Source organism: Melospiza melodia, chromosome 8 (assembly GCF_035770615.1).
Source record: "Melospiza melodia melodia isolate bMelMel2 chromosome 8, bMelMel2.pri, whole genome shotgun sequence".
Classification (NCBI taxonomy): domain Eukaryota; kingdom Metazoa; phylum Chordata; class Aves; order Passeriformes; family Passerellidae; genus Melospiza; species Melospiza melodia.
In genome coordinates, this window is record NC_086201.1 from 37,980,900 (window position 1) to 38,008,585 (window position 27,686).

At 46.5% G+C, this 27,686-nt stretch overlaps 1 protein-coding gene across 4 annotated transcripts in view; it reads left to right on the forward strand.

The window, feature by feature from the left end:
* Positions 1 to 7,536: 7,536 nt before the first annotated feature.
* AGAP1 (ArfGAP with GTPase domain, ankyrin repeat and PH domain 1) overlaps positions 7,537 to 27,686 on the forward strand; it is a 329,181-nt gene continuing 309,031 nt past the window's right edge. For 3 of the 4 annotated variants that reach the window (XM_063162741.1, XM_063162742.1, XM_063162746.1), the window contains exon 1: positions 7,537 to 7,737. In XM_063162741.1, coding sequence (XP_063018811.1) covers positions 7,575 to 7,737 — 163 coding nt within the window. In that variant the 5' untranslated portion in view covers positions 7,537 to 7,574. The remainder of the gene's footprint in view (positions 7,738 to 27,686) is intronic. The other variant, XM_063162743.1, reaches the window with a different exon arrangement.

Below are 27,686 nucleotides of genomic sequence, written 5' to 3' on the forward strand. Positions count from 1 at the left end.
GCACCATAAGAAGATTGTTCAAAGCTTAGACTCCCAGAGAACATGTTTTTTTATGTTAATGTTATGATACATAGCTGGTGCAGGGCTTTTGAACTGCAATTAATTACTGCAGAGGGAATAGCTAGGCTTTAGCAGCTGGGAACGTTTCCAGGGCTCCGCCATTAAGCCCAGTTTATGAACAGAACTAGGTCAGACAAACCTGGTCAAACCATAAGCAAAATGGGATGGTGGAAACGTGCCAGGAGCCCTTCCTTGTCTCTAGACAAAGAGCCCATGGGGTTTTATTACATTTTTATGAGGAAGCTGCAGCTACAGGAAGGGGGCATACAAGGTGATGCACACAAGGCATGAGCAGGAGAGCCTTTCCAGGGAATTCTTGCTGGGATCTGCAGTGCAGCCCTGTCTGTGCCACCTCCCTGAGCTGTGTGTGAGTTGTTCCCTGAGCTGTGTGAGTGTGAGCTGTTCCTTGAGCTGTGTGAGTGTGAGTTTCTCCCTGAGCTTTGTGTGTGAGTTGTTCCCTGAGCTGTCAGTGTTTCTCCCTGAGCTGTGTGAGTGTGAGCTGTTCCCTGAGCTGTGTGTGAGCTGCTCCCTGAGCTGTGTGTGAGCTGTTCCCTGAGCTGTGTGTGAGCTGTTCCCTGAGCTGTCAGTTGTTCCCTGAGCTGTGTGAGTGTGAGCTGTTCCCTGAGCTGTGTGTGAGCTGCTCCCTGAGCTGTGTGTGAGCTGTTCCCTGAGCTGTGTGTGAGTTGCTCCCTGAGCTGTGTGTGAGTTGCTATGAGCGAGCTGTTAAGCAGCTCAAAGAGCTGACACAGTGACAGCAAATCCCCCCAGTTTCTATGGTGACAGTGTCCTAGCTGGCAGCCCTTTGGAGACCCCCTTCTGACCCCACAGTGCTCAGGAATACTGCCCTCTGGGGTGGGGGGCTGCCTGGGCTGCAGCCATCCCTGGGGGAACCCCTTCCATGGGAAAGCTGAAAGGCTGGCCTTCCCACAGCAGCCAAATCTCACTGATTTGGAAGTTACAAGTTCCAAGGAAAGGCAAACTCAGGTGATGCTGATGTCAAACACACACCCAAATAAACACAGTGAGTAGAAAACTCGGCCCTGTGTGTAACAAGCAGCAGGGCTGTACTCCAAGTGCTGCTGCAGGGAGCCCATAACCATTCTGACAGGCACTGAAGTGAACAATTCTACACATCCACATCTTCCCACAGAACGTGGTGCTGGTGACAGCACTCTCCTTCTTGGGCAGGCTGCCTGTTGCACAGCTGTAGCAGAGTGCCTGTTACTCTCTTCTCCATGGCCAGCAGGCCCGGGGCAGGGATTGTCCCCAGGGCTGGCCCTGCTGAGGCCCCTCCAGGGCTGGGGCCAGTTCTGGGCACTCACAGCCAGAGGGACCCTGAGGGGACACTGGAGAATGGCCAGGGCAGGGAATGGAGCCCCAGGAGGGGCTGAGGGAGCTGGGCAGGGGCTCAGCCTGGAGCAAAGGAGGCTCAGGGGGCCCTTGTGGCTCTGCACAGCTCCTGACAGGAGGGGACAGCCGGGGTGGACAGGGACAGGAGCAGAGGGAACGGCCTCAGGCTGGGCCAGGGCAGGCTCAGGGTGGGCACAGCAGGAATTTCTGCATGGAAAGGGTGCTCAGGGATTGAAGGGGCTGCCCAGGTGGAGTCCCCATCACTGGAGGTGTTCAAGGAATGTCTGGATGTGGCACTCAGAGCTCTGGGCTTGTGACAGCCAAAGGCTGGACTTGATCTTGGAGGTCTTTTCCAACTGAAATGATCCTTGGATTCTAAGAAGCTACAGCTACTGCTGGCTGGTTTTGTGATGTCTGCACTCACCTGCACAAGTCTCAAAGGCAATAAGAACTGGATTTCTCACCTGAAATGTAGGGAAGCACCATGACCAGCCCTGACTACCATCCTCAGCTTTGTTTTCATGCTCTTTTGCATTCCTTCACTGATCAGTAACAGCTCACACTCCTCTTAACACCTAAGAAAAGGTTTTGTTTTCTTACCAGAGGAATGATTTCAAGTTGCTATTTAAACTGTGCAATCTGTCACCAAAAACCTGCATTTCAGGCAGTGCTGGGTTAGCCAGTTGGCCAATGTCATGCTCTTAAAATAAGTCATGTGGGACCTCCACCAGCAAGGCTTTTGCCAGATCTACTTGTTTTGACTTCACTGCAGCAATTTTTTATCCTGTTTCTTAATTCCTTACCACTGGATGTCACAGCTTTATGCATAGAACATATTATTAAATATTAAGGCAATTGTTCTAAAAGATGAGCTTGAACTAATCCAGAGTGACCTCTCCCATGGTTTTCCTGCATTAAATCAATAGCCTGTGTCTGAAAGTTCCAAGGTAACAACTGAGCCTACAATATTCCACAACTTTTCAAGCCCTGTCAGCATGCCACAGCTGAAGTGAGACCTGAGCTTAACATGGAATTATGTGCCGAATCAAATATTGATTCTCTGTCAAGGAAGTGACAACAGCAACAAGCTTAGAGACACTTTCAGTGTAATCATATTTAGCCATGATAAGAGCTCAATAAAGTGCTGAGTATCTTGGAGCTGGCATATGAAGCTGTCACTGGGTTTGCTCTGCTATAAAATTCAGGATGTTAGCTGAGCCCTGACTCAGGGGTACCAATTGAACAAATTTTTTTTTTTATTGTATGTGAGTTGAGTCTTTGCTGCAATGAAGCTGTCTAAGCTTTGGATAGCTTGGGTAGAACTTAGCACCTAAAACCTGCCTTGTGTGAAGAAGCCATTTATTTTCACTGAAAACAACTTAAAGCTGGAGCACAGACCATCAGCAGCCTGATCAAAGCCACAGCACAACTCCAGATCTGAGCAATGGCTTTGGTTTCATGAAGATAGTAGTTGTGCAAATCTGCAAATGCTGCAAATGGTTTTACAGTGAAACTTTGATCAACAAGGAGCCAAAACTCAGGCAGTTTAAAAGATGGTTCATTTTAACATTTCAGAAAGTTCCAGGTTAGTGGAAATCCAAGTCCCTGGGGCTAGAATTGAGAAGTGACTCTCAGATTCCTTTCCCCATATGGTGAACACACAGAGTTATTGCTAGTTCCCTGTTCTGCAGCTGGTGTGTGGCTCACTTCTGATTAGCAGACCCCTTCAGCAGGACAATTTGACCTTGCAGCAGGGATTGGATCTGTGCTCCCACCTCCAGAAATGCAGGTTGCTTTTGCCATGGCACCTTTTTCCAGGCAGGTTGGGTAGAGAGCAGCATTTCCCCAGGTCTGACAGGAGCACTGGGGAATGAGCTACAGCTCCCACAGCCGCTTGTTGTTGCTGCTCCATAATTAGGATTGTTTGAACTAGTTGGCATTTCTCCTGGAACAGATTTCACACTCCCTGAATGAGGTTAATTCATTAGTTACATTTGTTTCAAAGCCTCTTGAGCAATCTAATCACTCTCTAATAGTAACTGACTGACCCAAATATTTACCCAGTAAAATAACAGAATTTCATCCCAATTTGTTAGGAGAGGAAGCTTAACCTATTTAAATTTTTATATTCACTGAAAATTACAGTGAAGATCATTCAGGAAAACTTGATGTTTCCACATCTGTTTTTCATATGGGTTTGACTTCAATCTCCACAGCAATATCAGTAGTATAGGCACAAAGATGCATCTCTAACACTCTGTCTGCTGTGTTTTTCCAGGCACTCCCTGCCTATTAAACAAAACACTGCTCACACCAACAGCCATCCCAGAAACAGCCAGGCTTTAAGATTGTCAGCAGACGTTACAGTGGTCACAAGGGTTGCAGGATGAAGAGAGAGATGAGAATGTTGACTTCATGTTCAGAAGGCTTGATTTATTGTTTTATGATATATATTACATTATGACTATATTAAAAGAAATAGAGAGAAAAGTTCTCAGAAGGCTAGCTAAGCTAAGAAAAGAAAAGAATGAATAACAAAGTTCTGTGTCTCAGCAGAGAGCGAGAACAGCTCTGCTGTGAGTGGTCAGTAAATCCAAACATCCCCAGGAGACCAATCACGGATCCACCTGTTGCATTCCACAGCAGCAGATAACCACTGTTTTACGTTTTGTTGCTGAGGCCACAGCTTCTCAGAAGGGAGAAAAATCCTAAAGAAAATATTTTTATGAAAAGATGTCAGTGACAAGCAGACACAGAAAGAGTCCCAGGCATGTGAAATGTTGCTGACAACCATCAGCTGAGATTTCTCTTATAACATCCCCTGGATGGTGCAGGAGTCCTTATGCTCTCAGTTTTTTCAGTTAATCCCTTTCCTGTTAGGCCCACAATGCAGTCCCTGTGCCAAGCTGTCTGTGATGTTTAATTTATGTTAAATTCAGGCACAGATCAGGATAGGATGCTTGAACACCTTTTAGACATTTTTTTTTCCCTCCAATCACCATTTCAGCTACTGGATTAGTAACTGCAAGCTAGTGCTGCTTAATTCCCATTTCAGCAGCCAGGAAAGCTCCTCCACATCCCAATAAAGCATTAGGGGAAGGTGCAGGTAGGGTTGAAATGAAATTCCACCAGAGTTCTCCATTTCCAAGATCTGTGCTGAAACATCACCTTAATGGCTCATGAACCCTGGCTGCAACATCTCTGTGGAACTTTTGTGATGTTTCCATTAAGGTGCACATGTCAGGCTCAGTTAGAAAGCAAAATGTCATTGTCCCCGTGCCTTGAGTCCAAGTGCATCAATTGTGACTCCCCCAAATTCTTTCCCCCACTCTCTGTGGGGTTTGGTTTGGTGGGCACAGCAGGAAGAGGATAAGCCCTGGGAGATGGGAGTGTTTGGGGCAGTGATTCAGTGCTGCTTTCCAGCTCCTGGTACCTCCAGGAATGAGGCACCAGGAGCAGAAGGAACCCACCCAGGCTGGCTCTCTGTAGGCAGGGCACCGAGTGGATGTGCCAGATGGGGAGGAGGAGGAGGAGGAAGGCAGCACAGATGGAACTTTGTTCCAGCACACAACCAGCTGCGTGGGGGAGCGGTGGGAAGCCTCACCCCTGGCAAGCTTTCACCCTCAGCAAGGAAAGCCAGTGCCAGCAGGGTGACCCACGCTGGGACCACTCTGCCTGCTGCACTTGCAGCCCCTCCATACCTGTGAGATTGGCTGAGCTTCATCACCTCCCCAGAGGAGCACGCTCACCTTGCCTTGGACAAAGCCAGAGCCCAAAAAGCTGTGAAGTGCCCACGCTAGAGCAAAGAAAAACAAACCTGAATTCCTCACTGCTCTCAGCAGAGCTGCCCCAGTCACTCTCTGCCAGCTCACACTAAAGGCTGGTGGAACACTTTGGAAGCCAGACCTCTGAGAGCAAAGAGAGGGATCCAGCATCTCCCTTTGCACCACCAGCAGCATTTCAGGCCAACCTCAGCTGCAAGCAAAAGCAAAATATTTATTGTTAAAGCCTTCTTCCTCAAGAAATCTATGTAAGCTGCAATAGTAGCTTATATTTTGCTGTGATTTTACAAAGCTTACACAAAAGCTATTATGTAGTAAAAAAATCAGGGTAGCAAAGGCTTCATGGGAGGACTAGAGATGAAAATATCACAAAAAGGCTTTCTATTAACACAGGGTTTTAATGCTTCAGTTATTTGTGTGCAGTAGCTGCATTCATTTACAGCTGAGACTACTCTGGGAGTTGTTTTCCATGAATTTTAGAGCTGGAAGAACACAAAGCATATGGCAGCAGTGGAAACAATCAGCCCCACATACAGCAGAGGCTGTTGCCTGACTCTTGGCTCTGCTGCTTGTTTTGGCATTTTCTGAGACACAATGTGAGGTAGTGCCTCTGCTCCAGATCAGGCTAGAGGGAGGAAAAGGGGAGAATTGCAGCTTTCATCCAGATTTCTACATACATTTAGCTTATTCAAACAGTTTAAGGCAAATGAAAGCAAAAATCCTCTTATGTTGCACAAGTTTTCATCAGCATCATTAATGCCCTGAGTGGCACTCACCAGTGGAAAGGGGGCTATATTCTTCCTAAGTTTTAAATTTCTTTCTTTATCCACTCAAGAATTTCCTCCTAGGATTAGAAAATAAAAACGAGAAAGGTGATAAAAATGATACCAAATTCTGCTGAGAAGGAGGAGGGAAGAAGACACAGGCAGAATGCCCCTGAACTGTTCAGATGAGCAGAAGACAACTCCTGCAGCAGACATCGACCACTGCTGAGGAAGCTCCAGTCCCAGCAGCATCCAAAGGCTCAATCCCATATCACAGCTTGATTTGGCACCTCTATAGTTCTTTCTTTTTTGGTGCAAACCATCACATCAGGAGCAGTTTGGCTTGGAAGGGACATAAAGCTCACCTCATTCCACCCCAGGCCAGAGCTCTAGGCCCAAATAAAGATATTTTGGGGGGGAAGTTATCAGAATAACTCTTTTCCTTCCTGTGGTATATGTCACTAGAATGGATGGATACAGTTTTCCTGGGGCTATCCTATACCAAGTTGTCCTTATGCTGTTTCCTACAGCAAAGTTTGCTCCACGTTTCACAGCTTTGGAGCTTAGATCCATAGAGTATCGATCCCAAAAATGGATTAATCGAGGTCAGGGGCTAACAGAGCACAGCTGGCAATATTGCAAATAACCCTGTTTGTGTCATGCCAACAGTGCTTCATTACTCCACGAGACAAATATTTGTGACAAGGCATAGAATTATAGGGCAGTTTCAGCTGGAAGGAACCTTAAGGATCATCCCATTCCATCCCTGCCGTTCCAGGGACAGCTTCCACTCTCCCAGGCTGCTCCAAGCCCCAGTGTCCAACCTGGCCTGGAGCCCTTCCAGGGCTGGGGCTGCCATTCCAGGCGTGAATGGCGGACTGGGCACTAACTCCTACTTCCATCACTTTCAGGGCTCCAGCGGCTGCGGGGGCCGGACTCACGGTGAGGGGCCCCATCCCTCCCTGCGGGGTGAGCGCTGTCGGCCGTTCCTGAGGGCGGGACCGGGCCGGGTCCGGCGTCCCTGAGGGGACGGGAGCGGCGCCAGCCCGACCCTCCCTCAGCGCCTCCCTCCCGGACTACATTTCCCAGCGTGCCCGAGGGCGGGGCAGTGCGGGGTCTGCGCGGTGACGTCGCCGGGAGGAGGCGTGGCCTGCGCCAGCGTGAAGCGGGGCTAAGCGGGGAAGGACGCGGGGCGAGCGCGCGGGAGGGCGCGAGGCCGCGGCGGGGCCCCGACCATTGGCTGCCGCGGGGGCGCGCGCCTGCCGGGGGGGGGGCCCGGCCATTGGCTGGGGGGGGCGCGCGCGCCGGGGGCGGCGGCGGCGGCGGGACCGGGAGCCGTGAGGGGCTGAGGAGGCGGCGGGACCGCGACCGGCGGAGCAGGACCGCGACCGGGAGCGGGTCCTTCCTCCCTCCCTCCATGGGGCCGGGGGCGGCCCTGCCCCGCCCCGCCGCCGCCGTCGTGAAGTGACAGCGCGTTGCGAGGCCGAGGCGCTGCTGCCGGCCCGGCACGGGGCGCGGGGGGGTGTCCGGTGAGTGAGGCGGCGGCGGCGGCCCGGGCTCGCCCCCGCCGCCGCCCGGGGGTCTCGGCGCGAAGGGGCCGGAGCGGAGCGGCCGCGCCATGAACTACCAGCAGCAGCTGGCGAACTCGGCAGCCATCCGGGCCGAGATCCAGCGCTTCGAGTCGGTGCACCCCAACATCTACTCCATCTACGAGCTGCTGGAGCGGGTGGAGGAGCCCGTGCTGCAGAACCAGATCCGCGAGCATGTCATCGCCATCGAAGGTGAGACGGCGGCCCCGGCACGGCCGGGAGAGGCTGCGAGCGGCGAGGGGTGCCCCAAAACCTCCCCCAACCCCTGGCCCTGCATCCCCCGAAACCTCCCCAGCCCATGGCCCTGCGCTCCCCCAAATCCTCCCCAGGCTATGGTGCTGTGCCCCCCCAAAGCCTCCCCAGGCCATGGTGCTGTGCTCCCCCAAAGCCTCCCCAGGCCATGGTGCTGTGCTCCCCCAAAGCCTCCCCTGGCCGTGGCCCTGCGCCCCGAAAGCCTCCCCCAGCCCGCGGCTCTGCTCCCCCGCACCAAACGTCTGCCAGTCCTGTTCTCCGTCTCTAGCCTCCCCCAGCGCATGGCTGTGTTCATCCACCCCCCCGTCCCTTCTCCAAGACCACGGCTCTGTTTATCCATCCTCCCCCAGCCCACGGCTCTGTTTCTTACCCCCGCTCCCCTTCTTCCCCCCCACCATTGCCACCCCGTGTATAGCCCTGTCCCCGCCGCTCCGCCTCCTCCGTGGCCCTGCTCCCCCTCATCTCCCAAGCCCATGGTGCTGCTCCCCACTTGCCTCCATCTCCCGCAGCCCCTTGCACTGCACCCCCCGTGCCCCCCAGCCCGCGGGTCGTGGGGAGCAGCCGCCTCTCCTCTCCGGGCTGCCTGCCCTTCCTTCCTCCACCCCTCGTTTTCAGGGAGCCGGAGGTGTTCCCGCTTGGTCCCCATCATTTCCTCGGCTGTTCCCTCTGTTGGGATTTGTGGGGTTTAGAAGTTGTTCGGCTACTCGTGCACTGCTGCTGTGCGGGAGAGCAGCGTTTTCCTTCGGGCTGGGGTGCAGTGGGAAGGGTGATGCTCGCTTTGCCGGCAGAAGGGTTCGGGAAAATGAAATTTTCTCCGGCGCTCCCTGCAGCATGTGATGGAGACAGAGTGGGGCTGTGGTTTGGTGGTGTGAAGCGGGTAAACAAGACGTGCAGCTGGGTTACAGAGCGGTGTCGGTCTGTGCAGTAGTGTGAAAACAGGTCGGGAGGCAAGATGGAGATAACAGCCCTCTAAGCTTAGATTTATGTGCGTCTATCCCCGCAGGAGCACTACAGAGGCTTGAACTGCTTAGGATGCACAAAATAAAGGAAAGAAATCACCAGCGTAGGGAAGTCTGCAGATATTTTTTCTTTACTGTCGCTGGAGTTAAAAAGAGCAAACGGTATTGGCTAGGAATGTGTATTTTGTGGAGAAATTTATGGCTTATTTTGCACGATAACTTGCTGAGCTTCACATCGTGTGCTTTTCCAACTGGAGTATCCTGTCGCTGTTTTGGAAGGGATTCAAGGTAGCAGAGTGTGATGTACAGCAGCTGAGACAGAGCTGCCTAAAACCCACTTGTGTTGGTGGCCTAGCTGCTCTTTGAGTGATGTGTAATCCAAAAGTCCCGATGGAAAAGCTCCTATTGAGGTTGCTGCCTGAAAGATTTATTTGTGTGCCTCTGGAGCAGAGGAGCTCGAGCAGGCAGATGCTGGTTCTGGCAGCTCACATTTTGGGGTTGGTGTGCTGTGAGGGGAGGCTGGCAGTGCCCGTCACTCATTGCAGAGCTCCCCAACTCACACCAAGTGTGTGCTGCAGATTTGTGCACGTTCTCTGCTTTACCAGTCACTGCTGAGATTATGGCGTGGGGCTGTCCCCTCCTGAGGGTGCTTTGCCTTTTCTTTCCTCTCCTGAGGAGTTTAAAGCTCATTAGTACACCTGGTGGGAGGCACTGTCCCCTTCTCCGTGCTGCTGCTGGTTGCATTTCCCTGCGATGGATGATGCCTGCAGCAGAGTGTTTTTCCAGTGGTAATTAATACATGTTTCTGAGGCATAAATGTGTTTGTGAATAAGATGCTCGGGCTCCAGTGAGGTGCCAGGCTGGTGTGGAAGTGGCAGGAGGATGTGGAGCACTGGCTGTAGTTATCTCCTTAGCACCTGATAGTCTTTTCATGTATTAATGATTTCTGTTACCTAACTATGCCTCAGCTCGTTTGTCAATCACAAAGACTTGAAAACCAAAATAGCAGTCTAAAAACATGTTTCAAGAGCTGAGAGGATGAGTAAAACCTTCACAGATAATTTGCTGTCTAACTTTTATTGGACACTGAGTCATGAGAGCAGCAGCTCTGATAGCTGGGAACGATTTATCTAGAAAATGAGTGTATTGTATGTCTTCTGAGGGCTCTTCAGCTAGCTCTTAAATATTTCAAAATGGAATAGTTACAGAGTTAGAGGTAAACAACAACTCCTCGCCCCTTTGGATTGCAGCTCCACCAGGCTGTATGTTGTTGTAAACCTCCTGTAGCTAACTCTTTCTCACTGGTAGCAGCCTGTAAATCCGTGTGGCAGTGCCATGTGTTGCATGTAGGAGCAACAGACATTTGGCTTGTGGTGGTTGCCTTCCAGTTTTGCTGCACAGAGCTTAGTGTTGGGCTGATAACTCCCCAAATCACAAAATCTTTTAACCTCAGGGTGCTTGAGGTTCACTGACGGGACTTGTGGTGTGGTTGGCATGCGGCTGCTGTGAGAAAATACCGAGTGACTTCCTGGAAGAGCTCCTTCCACTGCAAGGAGAGCTGTGCCCTGGAAAGAGAAGAGAGCAGTCTTGTTAAGTGCAGGCTGCTTTAGACACCAGCTCCAACCTACATGTGCTCCTTGAACTGCTCATTTAATGCTCTCCTGCTCAGGAGAGGGATGACAGCTCTGGAGAAGAACATGCTTGGAATTTTAAGCAATTTGGGACTTTCAGTGAAGTGGAGTTCCTGTTACTGATTCCTGGAGTTTTCTTTCCTATGTAGAGTGGTGCTGTCTTTTCAGTGCCACTCAATGAAACTTCAGGTTTTATTGGCAGTGTGAACCTTCCTCCTTTTTACATTTGGAGCCCATAGGGGTGTCTGGGCATGCTTGCTGGACCAAAGACTGTTGAAATAACCTGAAATTCAAATTCTCCCTTCAGCAGCAGTTGTTTATATCCAAGTGCAAGAGTGCTGTCTAATATGAAGGGAGTAAGTGCTCACCTGGGTCCTGAATTGATTTGTCCTTACTTTTTTTGCACAGACATTTCTTGCCTTGTGTTATTCTAAGTTACATGTGATACTGGATAAAACAGTTCTGGGTGATAATGTTCATTAGTTTTTCCTCAGTGGATAAAGGTGCTGAAATAGAAGTAGGCTGCTCCCAGGTTCTTGCATGTCTCACAGTTGCAGAGCCAACAGTGGAACAGCATTTATTCTGTATTTTTTGTATAAAGTTCTATAAATGTTAAGTAGCCAATCAGTTTTAGAGTAAATTAGACTGTCCTATTAGTTTAATGACAGTGTAATTAATATTATTAGTCTGTTACACAGGCTTTACCATAGTCAAATCTGCCTTCCCACGTTCTGTAGTTCACTGCACCACTGCTTGGTCAACATTAAACATTCCTTGTACCAAGGACGATGTGTGCTTAGAAACAGGGAGAGAAAATCTGGATTGCCTTCAGTGGTCTTTGTGTTACTGCAAATATCCTGAGGTTCCAAGGTGTGGTGACAGCTGAATGTGTCAGTTCCAGTTTCTCACCATCCAGGCTCAGACTACACTATGTTTTTGTAAACTTTAGCAAGATGGAAAACCAAGGAAAGATGGTGAAAAATCTAATTTTTAATGCTTCATAAAAAGACTTTAAAACGCTTTAGCCAAGATGATGTACACAATATTAATAGTCTATAAAATATTAATATATTAGTACTAACATGCTGATGCAGCAGGTGTTGAGCATCTCAAATAGCTTTTATTTATTTATTTAAGGGGAAATTATTGCTTTAATTCGTAAGAATACCATACCAGACATCATGTAGGTATGAATTGCTGTGTTCCAGAGCATTTTGTGATCTTTATTCTAGTTTTTCTGTTAAAAGTAAATTTTTTAAAAGCATGTTGTAAGTGTAAATTTTAATTTTGAAATGATGATTATTAAGTGATTGTGAAGTAATACTTGAAGTCTTAGGGGAAATGAGATTGTACATTGGAAATAACTTGCTCAAGGCAGTGCAAAGATACACTGGCAAGTGTGTGGGTGGGAGAAAATGGGAGAAGGTACAAACCTTGCTTTATTTTTTTCCTTCTGGTCACTTTAAAAAGTACTGTTTGCTGAAAAGAAAGTAATTCAGGGTGCAGCTAAAACTCCTGAAGTCCCTGAGCCTTGGAGGCATCTGGTTGTTGTAGCTCCAACTCTGCAGCCCTTGGATGCTGGCACCGGGTCTGTTGAGAGCAGCGTTACAGCAGGAGTTGTACCCGGTCTCAGTTGAGGCAGCACTTGTGTCTGAGCACTTGTGCTGCTGCTGAAGGCTGAGACAAGTTACTGCAAAATGCATGTGCTGCCAAGGCATTGTTCTCTCTAGGGAAATACAGCTGTTCCAGGCCAGCTTGGACAGGGCTTGGAGCAGCCTGGGACAGTGGGAGGTGTCCCTGCCGTGGCAGGGGTGGGATGGGATGGGCTTTAAGGTCCCTTCCAGCCCAGACCATGGTGGCAGTCTCTGGGTACTTGTTACATTATTTCAGTACATCAGAGGAACGGTGGCGCAGTTCAGCTCTTTAGGCATCACTGGCCAAAGCTGGAGAAACCCCCAGATATCACATGAAACAATTGCATCCAGAAACCATAGTAGCAACTGGCCTCTTTGTGCTTTTGTTATGTTTGCATGTTGGAACTGTGGCTCAAACTGTGTAATTGGACAGCTCAGTCTGATTCTCCCAAGAGCCATCTCGTTTCAGATTGCTGGCTGAGCACAGCTGAGCATGGCAGTGTGCTGGTTCTGTTGGTTTGCTGGGGGATTCAATCCAGGGTGGGGAATCTGCCCACAGAGCTGGTGAGTGTATCCAGGTGGATTCTGAGCTTGCACGAACTTGGGTGAGGATGGTTTCCTGTCACAGCCAGGGCAGCGTGCTGGGAACGAGTCTCCTAATGCCCTTTTGTGCTGATTGTGCCCTGAGCTGTTAACCTGCCTCAGAGAACACACTGAGGGTGCTGAGACCCTGGCACAGGTACCCAGAGCAGCTGTGGCTGCCCCAGGGTCCCTGGCAGTGCCCAAGGCCAGACTGGACAGGGCTTGGAGCAACTGGGACAGTGAGATAGTCCCTGCCCATGGCAGGGGGTGGAACTGGATGATCTCAAAGGTCCTTTCCAAACCAAACCATTCTGTGATCTACTCTTGTTGTCTGTAGACCTCCAGTGTGAAGCAGTTGGTGAGATGCAGCACGTTGTGCTGTTTGTGTGGCTCACATGCAAATGAAAGCTATTTCTTTTTAATGCTGAAGATGTCAGACTCGAGCGTGTAGGTAAATGAGAAGATTCAAGTGTGTGATATAACTGTACTTGCAGGGCAAACTAAAAACTAGGTTTGATAGTTGTGTCTGAAGTTCCTGGAATGTCTTATTCTGGCTTTAAATTATATGCTTCACTGCTGTTCTCTGCAAAAGCTGCATGATTAAATATCAGCTGCTTCTGAGCAAGCGCGGGAGCCTTGCAGATCAAGAGGAAAGCCTTGCACCATTAACTGTGAGGATAACTCCTTTCCCCGGGGCACAGAAGGAGACCTGCTGTGGATCAGCTGATGGCTTTGGAGTTTCAGGGAGTGTGCCGGGCCTTCTCCACCGTTTGCTTTGGGGGATTAGCGGAAAGCAGCAGGCAGTAATGCTGCTACAAGGGTTCGTGCTGCTGTGTATACACACCAGTGTTTTTATTTCTGTTGAAATTGGCCAATGAGTCCTGCTCCCTAAGAGGGGCACTCGGCAGTGCAGCAGGCAGCACATTGCATTTGCTTTTGCTCAGCTCTTGGGAGAGGGAACACTTTGGGAGCTGGGTTGCTGTGTTTGTGTTCTCCATTGTACTGAGCACTAACAAATGGCAGTTGTGGTTTCAGGAGGTGACAGCGGTGCTCAGGCTAAGTGTCTTCACAGGACTTGGCTGCCAATTAGGAGAAGTGCTTCTTTCCCAGCACTTGGAGCAGCCTTAACTTTGCCACCTGAAGGAATGGGTTTGTATCTTTGATCATGCTGTGAAACCTCGTATCCCCACCTCAGTTACGTCATTCATTGCTAATATTTAAGGGATGCACTTGCAAACATACTGCAGCCTTACAGTTATAAGTGAAATTAAAAAATCCCACACTCTTTTTGGCTAATGAGAGAGGCTTGGATTAGTTCCAGGCAGTTGGACAACTCCCCAGACTTCAGGAATACTCTGTTCTCACTGTGTCACCACTGGGATTGGTTTTGTCCTTTCCAATGAGCAAGGTGAATGGTAGTGTTGATATTTTTAGCAAATCTTAGAAGAAAAGGTAATATAAGCTCCAGAAAAATCTCAGAACTCAGTTGCATCTCAACTGTGTGACCCTTTGCTGACGGTGCATTTCAAACATCCCTTTCTGCAATTGTCAGTTTTTATGTGAGGGGTTTTCTGTGTGACCTTCATACACACGGCTTTCTATCAGTTGTGGAACAAATCCAAAGTGATTGCTTAGTAATCTACAGTGGATAAAGTTTTCTGTTCTGAGACAGCAAGTGGTATATTCAATAGTTTTGATAATCCTGATGTCTGTGGGGGTAAGAGATTTGTCTTCTGTTATATTAGTTTTTGTCCTTGACTGCCTTCAAGCACTGTTTGTACTTTGAGTCACCTGTACTGAGGGAGAACTGTGGCTCAGCTTCTCTTTTGTGTGCCTGTCTGTCCTCACACCATGAAACAGAGCAAAGACAGTGCCAGATGTGGACAAGTTGGGATGCTGCTGATTTTTGATGTTTGACTTTTGTGATTTCTGTACCAATGGAGGCTGAAAAGGAGGGTGATTTGAACCTGGTGTCTGTAAGGAAAGACTTTTCAACTGCTTCCTAGTAGGTTTTGATCTGAAGTTGTTTGCAGTTAGTTTGTGCTTCTCTTGTAATTGTGCTAAGGTTATAAATGCAGCATAAATCTGGTGATCCGTGTTAGAAATAAGGTCATGTCTCGCTTAGATGTGTTTTGGCTACTGGGCATCTGTGATTTCTTAGAAAGTTTGTTTTAAATTTTAGTTCCAAGGTGGAAATGGTGAGGATGTCAGGTTTCCTTGGTGCTGGTGAGTCCATTGTGGGCAGCTGGCAATTCCAAAGCCCTCTGGAAGTATTTAATCATTTTTTTTCTTAAGTGGGTAGAAGCAGATGTGTTACTTAATCAGTATGTGCACATTCAGCCTCATTAATGCAATTTCAGGATCCTGACTAATCTATTTGGAGCCTGCATAGTGGTACAGATGACAGGGTGTTAAGATAGTGGTGCATTTCTAAACCAGAGAATGACTTGTTCTTTCACTTTTCTTTCTTACTGCTTAAATGAGCTTCAGTTAACCACTTCAGGAAGCCAGAGCTGAAACCACAGGGTTGATCGGTGTGAAAGATGTAATTTCAGTGTTTCCTTTGTAGCTTTACTAGTTTACATAGTTGGATAATGAATGTAAACCCAATGGTGAGGCAGTGACTTTGTTTGGTAATTTCCCCTTTTATCCCAAAGAAAGGTACGGGCAAGCAAAGGGACTCTGGGGAGCACTGGAATTGAATCTATGGCTTTGTGTGGATTGCTTTGTGTTTGTCTGTGAGAAGCTTACATTTTCAATTTTTTTTCATTGTTTTAAAGGGATTGGGGAACTGTTTATAGCTTAGACCAAATCAATGCTGAGCATGACTTAACTCCAAACCTCGACTTGGTAGTGCTTACATTTTCTATTAAACTAAAACCACAGATGTTGTTCCTTTCAGTAAATTCCTTATTAATTCTACCACTGTCTCTATAATTTCCAGCTGCCTTCTCCAGTGCCATAACCAGAGGGAGGAGGAGTGACACAGCCAGGCAGTGTCTGTGGCAGGGTTTGTGGCATCAGGGCTGGGTTACACAGATGCAGCAGGTTCCAATGTGAGAGATCCTTATCTTTGTTTGAGCTTCTCATGCTCAGGACAGCAGCCAGGACGCCTGGCTTTTTGGTATCGCAGCAACTGTGCTCTCCAGAGGAAATATGCTAAAAGCATGGCACTGGAATGCCCAGACAGCAATCACTTAAATGGATCCTATTTAACCTGGCAAGTGCTGCTGTGTCTGAGTTAACCCCTCGTGTGCCAGGAGCTGTCTGCATCGCTCGGGCAACATCCCAGCTCGGGTGTCTGGCATGTGAATTTGGAGATGGCCAGTGGACAAATGAGGAGTTTTCTGCCTGGTTAGAATCACCTTGGACTTTAAAGCTTTAGTGTTGAAGAGATGTTACTTCTCCTATTTTTCTTTTTTCCCCCCTATTGGAAAAGGGCTCCCAGTATTACCAGTTAGATTGTGCCTGGGCCGGTCTGACCCTTGCTGCTGGGCCAAAGGCAGCAACTGCGGTGTATCACCCCAGAGATACCTTGGCTTGCTGGAGATTGCAGCTGGGCACTGAACAAGTCCAGGCTTGTTAGGAACCCTGTTTACCTCAGGAGGAATGGCTTCAGGCGATGGTGAAGAGAAAAAGGAGAGGATTCTGCTGGAGGGTTTAATGTCCAGAGGTTTATTCCATGGTTACAGAGGTCTGAACGTGAGCAACTGCTCCAACAGAATAAGTGACTGCATGCTCTGATCACCTTTTAAGCTCAGGGACAGGGGGAGGGGAGGTCCCCAGGTGAGCCACCAACCAGGTGAGAGGGGCAGGGTCTCAGGGGAAGATGACACCAGACAGGCCAATGACCCCTGGGCCTGAGGGGCATCCTTTGAACTTGACCAACCACACTACGCCTTGCTGGAATGTTCAGCCTGATTGACAGGACTCACTCAGCATGGGGGTAAGGGGGAAGGGAGAGAGGCATAGGCACACCTGGGGGGATGACCTGGAAGGCCAAAATGGGACATTACAGCACACCACAACACCCCCTAAATTCTCCCCAGTATGTGTGGAACCCTTTGTTAGAGCATCTCTAACAGCTCGAAGCTGCGTTGGGGATGTTGAGGTTGGATTTTAGGAAAAGGTTCTCCCCCAGAGGGTGCTGGCAGGAAATGGGCACAGCCTCAAGGCTGCCAGAGCCCAAGGAGGGTTTGGACAATGCTCCCAGGGATGCCCAGGGTGGGATTGTTGGGTGTCTGTGCAGGGCCAAGGGCTGGATCAATGATCCTTGTGGATCAGGATTACTCCAGCTCAGGAGATCCTGTGGTTCTGGAGGGTGACCTTGCTGTGCAAGTCAGACAGTGTTTGGACAGCTGCTGTTTTTCATCCAGCAGTGAATTTCCTCAAAGGTACAGCAGCCAAACTCAGGGAAATGCTCCATAACTAGGGAGGTGAGGAGGTGATTGAAGTGTCTGAGGCTGTGGATGGATTGATAAACACAAAGTTGAAATACATGTCCAGGTCCAGGAAACAATCTAAAGTAGGCTTGCCTGGAAACTTAGGGAGGGTAGTTTTAGAGCTATGTAAATGCATTGTGGAAAGGATCCAGGAGGGTTCTCAAAGCAGAAAAATGATTGTGGCTTTGCAGTTTAAGTCTGCTGCTTTGAACTAGGTTAGCAAGTGCAAATTGATGGAATGGCCCTTTTCCCACCTGCTTTCTATACTGTTACAGCCAGAATTACTCATTCAGTGAAATTCCTTGAGGTGGCTTGAACGTTTATAGTAATTTTCATGTCTCCAAGGCAAAAATCAGGTCATCCCTCAGCCTTCCTGTGGCAGCTGTAGCACACGAATGCAGCCAAGAAATCCATAAAGCCAATTTATGGCAGGAACCAATGGCACTTCTTGTCACAGACTTGGCCTAAGAAATTACCTGTGCTGCTTTCAAAGAGGTGATCTGACTGCAGGGTGCAAAGGATCTCTTGGAAACTCATTTCATCCATGTAGTAATGCTGGAATCGTAAGGAATAATGGAGCTGCCATTGGATTCTTAGGTTAGAATACTGATGTCTTTTCTTTTGTAAATTTTATGTCATGGTCTGAGTTAGGCTTCAGTGACTGAGTTGGTCCTGACGTGGAAAGAGAAAACATTAATTAATATTAGGTCATAGTAAACTGTTACAGCCATAGCACAGCTCCTGGAGAGGCCTGGTGGGTGTTTATATTCAGGTGAGGTGATGTGACATGACAAATTTGGCCTGTTAAGAAATAATCAAAAGGCAGAGATAGGCACTTAGTATCACTGGAGTGACATACAGCTTAATATCTGCTGCTCTGGGAGGCAGGCTGTGGAGCAGGTGTGGAGACAGAGAAAGATGGGCTGTAAATCTCTGATTTGGATCACTGTTGAGCACTAAAACTAGAATGATAGCTTGGAAAGTCTTAAGAGATGTGAGTATTTGATTGTGAGGATTCTGATAATAAAAATCACTCTGTCATGAATTGCACTATCTCTGTTTCTGGCCAGAAGGTGTTATTGGTGGTGCTGCCAAGGGTACAATTGTCAGCTATCAAATCTAATAAATAATGACAATGAAGGAAAATAATGTACCATTGCTGTCATGAACATAAAATCAATGATGTAGCAGAGTTTAAAGTGCTTTTGTAGTAAAGCTTTGTTCATATTTTCAATACATGCTAAAGAATTAATAGGATTATTTTCTTTCCACTGTGAATAAAGCCGAGTAATAGTTTTCCTGCCTAAAATTAGTTTTGGATTGCTGTTGAGGCTTGGGGTTGAAGGATCTCAGGGAGTCCCTGGGCCAGCTTCTGAGCCCCTGCCCAGGGTGGTGGCACGGATGATGGGACTGTGAGAATTGGCAATTGTGCCGGTATGTTCTGAGTGCAGCAGAATCTGTAGCTGCAGCCTGAGTGCAGGTGGGACCTTGCTGGAGCCGTTTATCGTTTTTCCATGGCAGTTCTGCTACTTGCATGGCAATCTGTAGTTCCACCCTCGCAGCTGAGTAAATGAAAGCAGGGAGGAGCAGAAACAAGCCGGGGAAAGCGATTCCTATACCCTGAGGCAACTCATCCATTCAGTCCCCTTTCATTGTTTTTCTCATGCAAAGTAAGAGTCTCATTTTAACCTGCATTAATTAAGCTTCACCGCTGTGAGGCTGTGGCATTTCAGAGCATCTGGATGTACACCAGTGCCTGAGTTCACGGACGGAAGGATGTGGCTGTCGGCCTATTTGGCCATGAGCTGGCTGAGTACCCGGGTGTGACCCCGAGCCGGAGGCAGGGTGTGTGTCGGCACTGGGGGCCCGGTGATCGGTACCGACAGCAGACCGGCCTCGATGGCGGCCTGAGAGCTGCCGCAAGTAGGATGGGAGCTGAGCAGGAGCCCTCGGTGCCTTCCAGGAAGACATCACCTCCCTGGGAACACTTTGCTTACTGGAACATCGTGCTCCCCGCATAACAGGAGTCAGTCAGAGTTTGATTTATGATGCTAATTGGCGTGGTAGTTGATGTGAACTGCGGGTACTAATTGCTCACTTGCTAATCCTCTCCAGATTATGTGACAAAAGCTTTTAGGATGGAGCATTACATGTGTTTTAAAACCGGTCTGCAGACGAATGTAAACAATTGGGGGCCCTTGTTTTGCTTTAAATGCCGAATTCAAGTGCTGGTCCATTTTAGTCACTGTAATGCTAAATGAGAAATTCAGTGGCTTTCATGTAGTCTCGTTGCTGTTCTTTGTGGGATTTAAACAACAGCTGAAAAAATATTCCAGAACATGCTTCCCCTCCCCTTTAAGCTGGAAAATTGCCGTCATCTATATGGTAATAGTTTTTGTGTGTTATCTGTATGGTGAAGGCAGAGTATGTCTGTCTGTGCAGCTTTATGTAATGGAAAACACCGTGTGCCCTTGAGTTGGTGCTGGTGATGTCAGTGCAGCAAAAACTGCAGTGGGAAAACATAAGGAAGATAAAATGCAGATATTCATGCACTGTTGGGATAATGAAGGTATTTTGGCTGTGATGCTGGTAGAGGATATGTGCTTTGACTATTTTACTGTGCAAACCAATGAAGTTTATTGTAAACCAGAGAGATTTTGTATTTCCAGGCCGATAGGGAAAATCCTGATGTTAGATTATGGAATGCAGTAGTCTGAAGAGAGACTTTTACTTTTTCTTAAATAAGGCAAGAGCTGTTTCAGGGAGGAGCTGATTCTTCAGATTGAGACTTGTACTGGCTGCTCTGTGTGAATGGGGAGGATTGCTGTGCTTCTGTAACATATTGGATTAAAGTGGGTGTTTGACAAAACGAACATTAATCTATATCAAACTTCATATTTCAAGGTGATTTAGACACTTTAATCATATCAAATTTTCTAATTTGAGCCTGACTGGCTTGCTCTCACAGCAAGCACTGCAATGAGATTACAGACAGCTGAAAGAAATTAGTCCATTTGGAAGCAAAAAGCATTTAAATACAGGTGTTTGGCTGTGATTTGAATATAGGCTGTCAACAGCAAGAGGCAAAATACCTCAGTGACCTAAAAAGTGCAAATATGTCCCTTTAGGGATTACTTGTTGTTAGGTAATGACATGTTATTAAAATTAAAGCTCACATTTATATCCCTTGATTTGCTAAGTAGGCCAATAGCTTTTTCAAATCCTGGTTGATAAATTGGGAAAATGAATTTTGTCAGAATTCGTAGGGATGCAGGTAACTACTGCTGGTGTTTTGGATGATAATTTTTTAAATTAATATGTAAATAAGGTGGTGTGCTCAGGCTGAACCAGCTACCTGCTAGAAGCTCGAATACAAGCACCATCATCTTGGAGGAAAGCAGCACTGGAGTGTTTTAGAAGTTGTCTGGTTTTCCTGAACTCCAGTGAAAGGTGCTGTCAGAGGGACCTGTGTTACCATGCAACGTGGAGACATTCCTCCTCCCTGCCTGACATTCTGCAGCTGCTTTTGTGTGGCTCTCACACTGTTTCTACTCAGCAGGTGGAAATATTGCCTGCTAGGTAAGTGGTGATATTTGATAAAAGCTGCTGAGTGATGCCACATTAAGGAAATGAAATATGGATAAATTGCAATTACAGATGGGATTAGATCTTTTTCAAACAAGATCATTGAGGATATAAGTAAAAAAAAAAAAAAATCCAAAATAACAATCTGCTACAAACAGGGATGAACACAGTTGTGTAAATCTGTGTTCTTCCTGAGTATGATCTGTGTCTGTTATTTCAGCCTGTGTCTCTGTGAACTTGATGCCATCAATAAAAAGGCTGTTCCCAGCTAGGTCTGTCAGCAGAGACTGGACACTTATTGTCCTCAGGGTAATGTGTTCCCTGGACAGGGATTAAGGTACAGGTTTTACTGGGAATAGTGTGTGGAGAACACTAGAACATCCCTCTCCTACCCTGTGACTCTTTGTTTGGGTTGGTTTCTGTTGCTTTTACTCTTAGGTCCCTGGGTTGTGTGTTGGATCTCCAGGATCACCTCTGGATTGAGGAAAATTGTTACCTGTGGGTGTAACAGGCACTTCTTACACATTCAGGAGTTAAAAACTAAAATCAAGAACAAGTGGGCTTGAACTTGGAGATACCTGATTGAAATGACATAAAGGTCTAGAAAAGCAGCAGTGATAATGCTGATTATGAATTGTCCTCTAGATTGTGTATTGCCAAATTGTTTTTGTATTACCATCCTATACACACTCAAATAATAAAAAAGCAAAGAATTAGACAAGATTAATTTTAGTCCAGTTTTTAAAGCAGAATGTAAAAGCTGAGTCTCAGGAGATAGTACAGTAAGCATCTTGAAAATGTGGCCTCTGTAGCGGTGACAGTGGCTCATCTCTTGGCACCCACGGTGGGTTTTGTGTTTTGGGTGCTGTGGCCAAGCTACTGCAGGAGCAATTCCACATGGAGCAGGGGGAACTGAAAGCCCAGTGTGGTTGCTGCTGGCCCTGGAGCTTGAATCAATTGCCAAAAATGTACATGGAGATGTGTCTGTCTGCACCCCAAAACACCTGAGGGAAGAGCAATGGGCTTGGACAGGCTGGGAGCTGTGTATGGAGAGCTCAGGTTTGATGTCCTTGGGAATGTGGACAGGTGGAAGCTCTGGTGCTGCTGAGGGATGTGACCATCATGGGGAGAGAGTGTGAGATCTGTTTGCTAGCTGTAATAGCTGTAAAAATGGATCTTAATGGTCAAGGTAGCCGTATATGCTTGAGCTATGGGATAGTGAGTGGTTTCCTCCCTTGCAAGGAGCATTTTTTGCTCAGTTTGCCTCCAAGCAGGACAAACAGGCCATTGAGCATAGGTGGTGGCTGGAATGCAGCAGCCTCAGTGTACATGGCTTTTACTCTTCCAAACTTCTCGAGAGCTTGCAGGCTGTTGGCTTTTGGAAGCAAAAAGAAGCCAAATTCTTGTAATAGTCAAGGACAAACAGCTGTTCTGGGAGACTTTGAGATAGGAGCTAAAATGACATAACTTGAGAGAATTTTGAAGGCGTCTGGATTATCACTTTGGTGTGCTTGAATGTTGTGAAGGGATTTGCTGGATCCAGTTCTGCTTCTGGTCCCTGTGATTGCCAACTTTCAGACCAGTTTCTATATTTAGACATTTATGTGTGCTACGTGATAATGAGCAGCTGATGTAAAAGCAAATATTTTTAACTGCTTGGCCCTTGTTTAATTTGGATCCTACATCCACTTGTCAGCAAATGTATGAATTTGGAGTTAACTTTTACCTGTTTAAAATAAAACCCAGTGTGTTAATTTCTTTAAAAAGCAATAAGTCAAATTACTTGTGTTTATGTTGCATTCAAGTGGGAGGTGATGGGGGATATTCCTAAGAAGGCGTAGATAAGGGCTACTGACAAATTGTGGTACAAGATGGAAATAACTGAGATTGAAAATCAGGTCTGTTCTCTGGAACAGGTTTTTCATCCAGGGGCTGACTTGCATAAAGGCAACAAATTGTTTGAGCTTCTGCTCTTTGTTTACTCTTGGGGAGGTGGAAGCTTTATGTTGAGAAAAGGACCCAGAATTTGTTGTCTCCTTATAACATGTGGCTGATTGCTAATCTTATGGAAATGATGTATTGAGCAGATGAGACCTGATTAATAATAAATAAAGATGCTGAGAGTGATTTGGGGGGGGTGGGGAAATTAAGCTTTTATTTTAATTCTTTTTAAACCCCCACAGAGTAAAGCCTCTTTAAGCTAGTCAGGTAAGCATAGTCTGTAACCTGAGGATTATATTACTCTGCTCCTTTGTGCCTTAGAATTACTACAACCTCCATTCAGCTTGAATTGAAAATGAGGTGATGTGCTGCTTCATTCCCAGGTTGGATTTAGCTGGAAACAATGCTAGAAATGTGCAAGACTGGTGGTAAAGTTGAGCAGCAGAATATAAACTTGCTAAAAACAGATGCAGATCCTCACGGCCCTCTGAGAGCGTAGCTGAAGAGTGGGTGAGCCTGTGATATTTAATTTACTTTGCTGGTGGAGGGCTCTGGGCTGTGTTTGCTGAATTGCTGTCTTACACCTCCATGTGCTTTTCCTCAAGGAGCAGAGCAGGGGAGGATGCTGCACACAAGCTCTTGCTGCTGAACACCTCAGTGTAAAATAACTCCCAGGCCCTAACAAACCTGTTTCTCTGGGAGGGAAGGTCCTTCCAACCCAAACCACGTTGAGGAGAGGAAATCTGGTCTTCATTCCAAAGGTTTGATTAACCTTGGCTGTGGAGAGCTTTCTGGAGGATGGTCAGGTTGTCTGCCAGACTTGTGGGTGAAAGGTACAGTTTGTTACTGTCTCAACACCCCCTGTAGTGGAGAACAGAGCATTTCTCTAACTTGGAAAATCTGTATCCTAGGTTTGAGTGAAATCAGGAGCGTGTTCCTGAAGTCATGTAATGCTAATGCTGCTCGTGTTGGCTGCTTTGGATGGTGTAATCTAAGTAATTTTGTAATGAATGCGTGACTGTGGTAATCCCTTAATGGTGAGATAATTGCAGCACTTAGAAGAGCAACTGTTGGCCAAAATAGACAATTAAGTTTTGCATTGGGTAGCTGGAATTTTGTAGAAAATGATTATTTATCCCCAAGTTCATGAGTGCTTGAGTCCCAGGTAGGTTTGACTCACTCAGTCCCTCTTCCCTCCTACAAAATCAGAGGCTCTGTAGCTGATTCCTCTGTCAGTGGCTCTGGGAAACCACGGAGTGCTGTGGAGATGAGGATTCTGCCAATATAAACTTTCCATGGAAACATTTATCAGGAAATTTAATTGAATGAAAAAATAAGCTAACAGGCCGGCCTAGAGCAGCCTTCTCATGTTGTCCTAATGCTTCCTTTTCCCTGGCTAACCTGATACTGAGGTGTTTGAGTAGTCTGATAATGGATGAGTGCAGATAGAGCCCAGTCAGAGTAGTAGCCCTGCTCAGAACATACATCACCAGCTTTTCAGAAATGCCATCTTGTATTGCAGTGAAAAACACAGGGTTCGTGTCTTCAGCTTTTTAGTACAGGTTAAATTTGCATCACAGCTTCCAAAGCTTTAGTGAAAGGTTCTCTGCATTGCTGAACAATCACCCTTACAATTTTCACCTTTTCTGTTGAAGATATGATACCAGGGGTTAGGAACTTGAAGCATCAAGTGCTTGTGAGCAGAATGCACAGTTCACAAGATTTCAGGGTAAAAAAATTAATTTCCTTTGCTGTTGTACTCACAGTAAAGCTAGGAGTGTTGGAAGTTTCATTTACATTATTTTCTAAATAGTCAGGGTTCAGATCATGTCTTGAGATTATTTTTTTTTAATTGTAGAAGTGCTGGGTGGAGATAAATGGTCTCACTAACTGTAATATGTCTGCTACAAATACTGTGCTGCATTTCTGTGCAATTTCTTTCCCTCTACTTGTTCTAAAACCTTTCCTAAAACCTGTGATTCTCATATTGATGCTCTCAAATTCTAAAATCTAAACTTGCAGAAAAATGTTGCAATGAGGGAAGAGCTGCAAATTTTGAACAGTGTTGCCAAATCCAAGGCAATCTGATTTCTAATGTGTTACTCTTGAATATTCAGAGTATGCAAACAGGAGGAAGTTTTCTCTTACAAAGTTTGTGTCCTTTGGGGAATGAGAGACATCTGAGACAAATCTGTTGATATAATGTTACTGAATTTCTGCTAGATAGCTATTAGTTAAGCTGTGTAACTTTTTTTTTTTTTTGTTTAAAAACAGATTTCAAGTTGTTAATATGTATTTTCCACTTTATATTTTTTTCCTGGAGATGGAAGAATGGCTTGGAGGTGTGAGTAAAACACCAGATCCAGTGCTTTGGCAGTGGCAGGGAGCTCTCACTGCAGAGGTGGCTTTGTCACTCAAGTGTGAGTCTTTACTGATCAGCATTGTGAGACATCTCAGCATTCAGTAATGAATGCTGATCCCCATTAAACTCCAGCATCTTCCAGATGACTTGGATCTTCATTTCTAGGTGAGGTTTAATGAAAACACATTCTGGCTTACTGCTAGGAGCCTTGGCCTTTTTAAAATGCAGCTGCTGCTAATTTTAGCTCCTGTGTTCTTGAAATGCCACTAGTAGCTACATACTCAATAACACTGAAAATAAAGGGACTTTTCACTCCCTGCAAGATGTGTAAGAAGCCATGGTGCTGTGCAGCAGTTTTGTGTTGAATTCCAGCGTGGCTGAAGCTTAGGAGTTCTCAACTGACTTGCCCTGGGGTTTCTGTGCAGTTTCAGGCAATTGCCCAGGCTGTGCAGGCTTCAGGCACTGTAGCTGTGCCAGAATGTGGATTAAATGCAAGTCCTGACCCTGTGGGACAAGGGTCAGCACGTTGGGAGTGACCCCTGTGTTGCATCCAGATGAAAACCTAGCAGGAATTAATCTAACAAGTGCATTTTTCCTGAAGTGAACCACTTATTTCAGTTTGCAATAATTCACTGTTTGCCTAAGAGAATTAGAACTTTCATTTGTCATGAACCAGAGTGAAGAATTATATAGCAGGTTGCTACTGGTTTATGTCTGAAAATAATTTTGAATAATTCCTGCTTGGACTCTGGCAGTGTTAGTGTGAAAGCTGGCTGAAAACAACCATGGCCTGTGTTACTGCAGTTGCAGAACCTCACAGCTTTGTGGGGGAGTGTTTGCCAACACCTGGTGATAGTCCCCTGTTGTCCTAGACCAAGGGGAATAAAAGTTTGGAAATGACATCCTTTTCCTGATGGCAGGAGCTGAGGTGCCAGTGTTTGTCCTGGTTTAAAGGTGGTCTGGGTGAGCAGAGGGCTGGGTGCTGCTCCTCAGGGCCTTTGGTCATTTTAATTATTTGCTGTATAATTCAAGGTCAGTTTTTCCTCAGGTTACCTAGAAAAAAACACTCACTATTCAGAACTGGTTTTTATTTCTCTCTGTCTAGGACAACAGGGGATTATCACCAGGTGTTTGTAAATAGACAGACAGTGTGTATTGAACACTTCAATCTGATCAAGAGCTTGATCCTGTAATCGCTCACAGGGATTATCTTTACAAACAAATCTGCAGAATGCTGCTTGATTTCCTAGAAATACACAGCAAGTGAGAAGGGCTGATGCTTTGTTTGTCAACAGGAAGTGTTTTCTGGTGGGAATGTTTCATTTGGCACTGGAAGTGTGGCTGGTTTGGTTTGTTTGTGGGCACAGCCAGATGGACAGGGCAGAGCAGTGAACAGTGAGAGCTGTTTCTTTTCTGGCTGAGCTGTAACACTGCAGAGGGCCCCAGTCTGTGTCCTTTCAGACCATAACTGAGTTGGACACCTTCAGTTTGTGCAGAAGGCAGAGCTGTGATCTGTGTGCTGATCAGAGCAGCAATCGATTTGCCTTGGCTGCTGGCTGCTACTCACAGCTAATTTTTGTTTCACTTTTGTGGATCTGCAGAATTCCTTCACTCTTGAGTCATGTCTCACATCGATCGGGACTCAGCACTTGGAGAAGGTTTTAAGCCAAACAATGGTACTTTTTAGGACTTGGTCAGATGCTCACTTGGCTGTAGCTGTTGCAAGATGATAACTGCAATAATAAATATTGCAAAGAAATTGGATCTTATTGCATTCTCTGAGCAGTTATGAGAAGGACTTAATTAGAGTTCTGGGAAAGAGATGAAGATCAGCCTGATGTGGCTGAACTGGGAAAAAAGCATTTTGACTTTGGCCTAGTAACTGTGCAGTGAAAAGAATTTATATTGACTTTGAGCAACTGAAGTGAAATAAAAAAGTCACAATACTAGGGGAGTCTGGTACTACTGTAATGAATTGGGACTTGGCTGGGTTTATTTGTTTGTTTGGATTTTTTTTTTTTAGAAATGACAGAATCAGGCTAATAATTATTAAACCTTTGCCTAGGAGCAGTGAAATTGCTATGGAAGGATCTCAGATGCTTCTTTTTAAATAGTGGTAAATACAGTATAAGAACCAAGCCAAGGGGCTGATACTCAGCTCTGAATTAGTGTTTTCAACTTATGCTTATAACTGAACAAAGAGTACATGTGCATGTTAAAAGGTCGGTACAAATTTGATTTCTTTGCTTGCTTTAAGACTCAGCTATAAGAACTTTTTACCTTTTGCTTCATTAGCAATATTGACTTGGTGATGTTAAAGACGTGCTTGAAAAATAACTTAGCTTATTGGTTTACAGATCAGCTGTTGGATTTTTGATCTGAAATTCGGGCAGTGGCTGAAATGGAAACAAGTGAAGGGACCCCAGCTTGCTGCCCATGTGATGGAACAGGGAGAACCCCAGGCAGGAAGGAAAAAGGAGTGTAAATATTAAATAACCGAGGGCCACTGCCTTGGTGATTGCCCCCAGTTCTTGGAAGAACCTTCTAATGAGGGTCCCTGTGAGATGCCTCCTTTGTGCTACCAGCTCGTGATGGAGATGGGCTGTGGTTCTCCATGAGATCTTCTCCTTTGTGCTACCAGCTCGTGATGGAGATGGGCCGTGGTTCTCCATGAGATCTTTGGGAGCTTCCAGGTTTTAGGAGTGTTTGTTTGCATGGGAGGGCAGATGATAAGCAGGGAGGTGGGCGCCTGT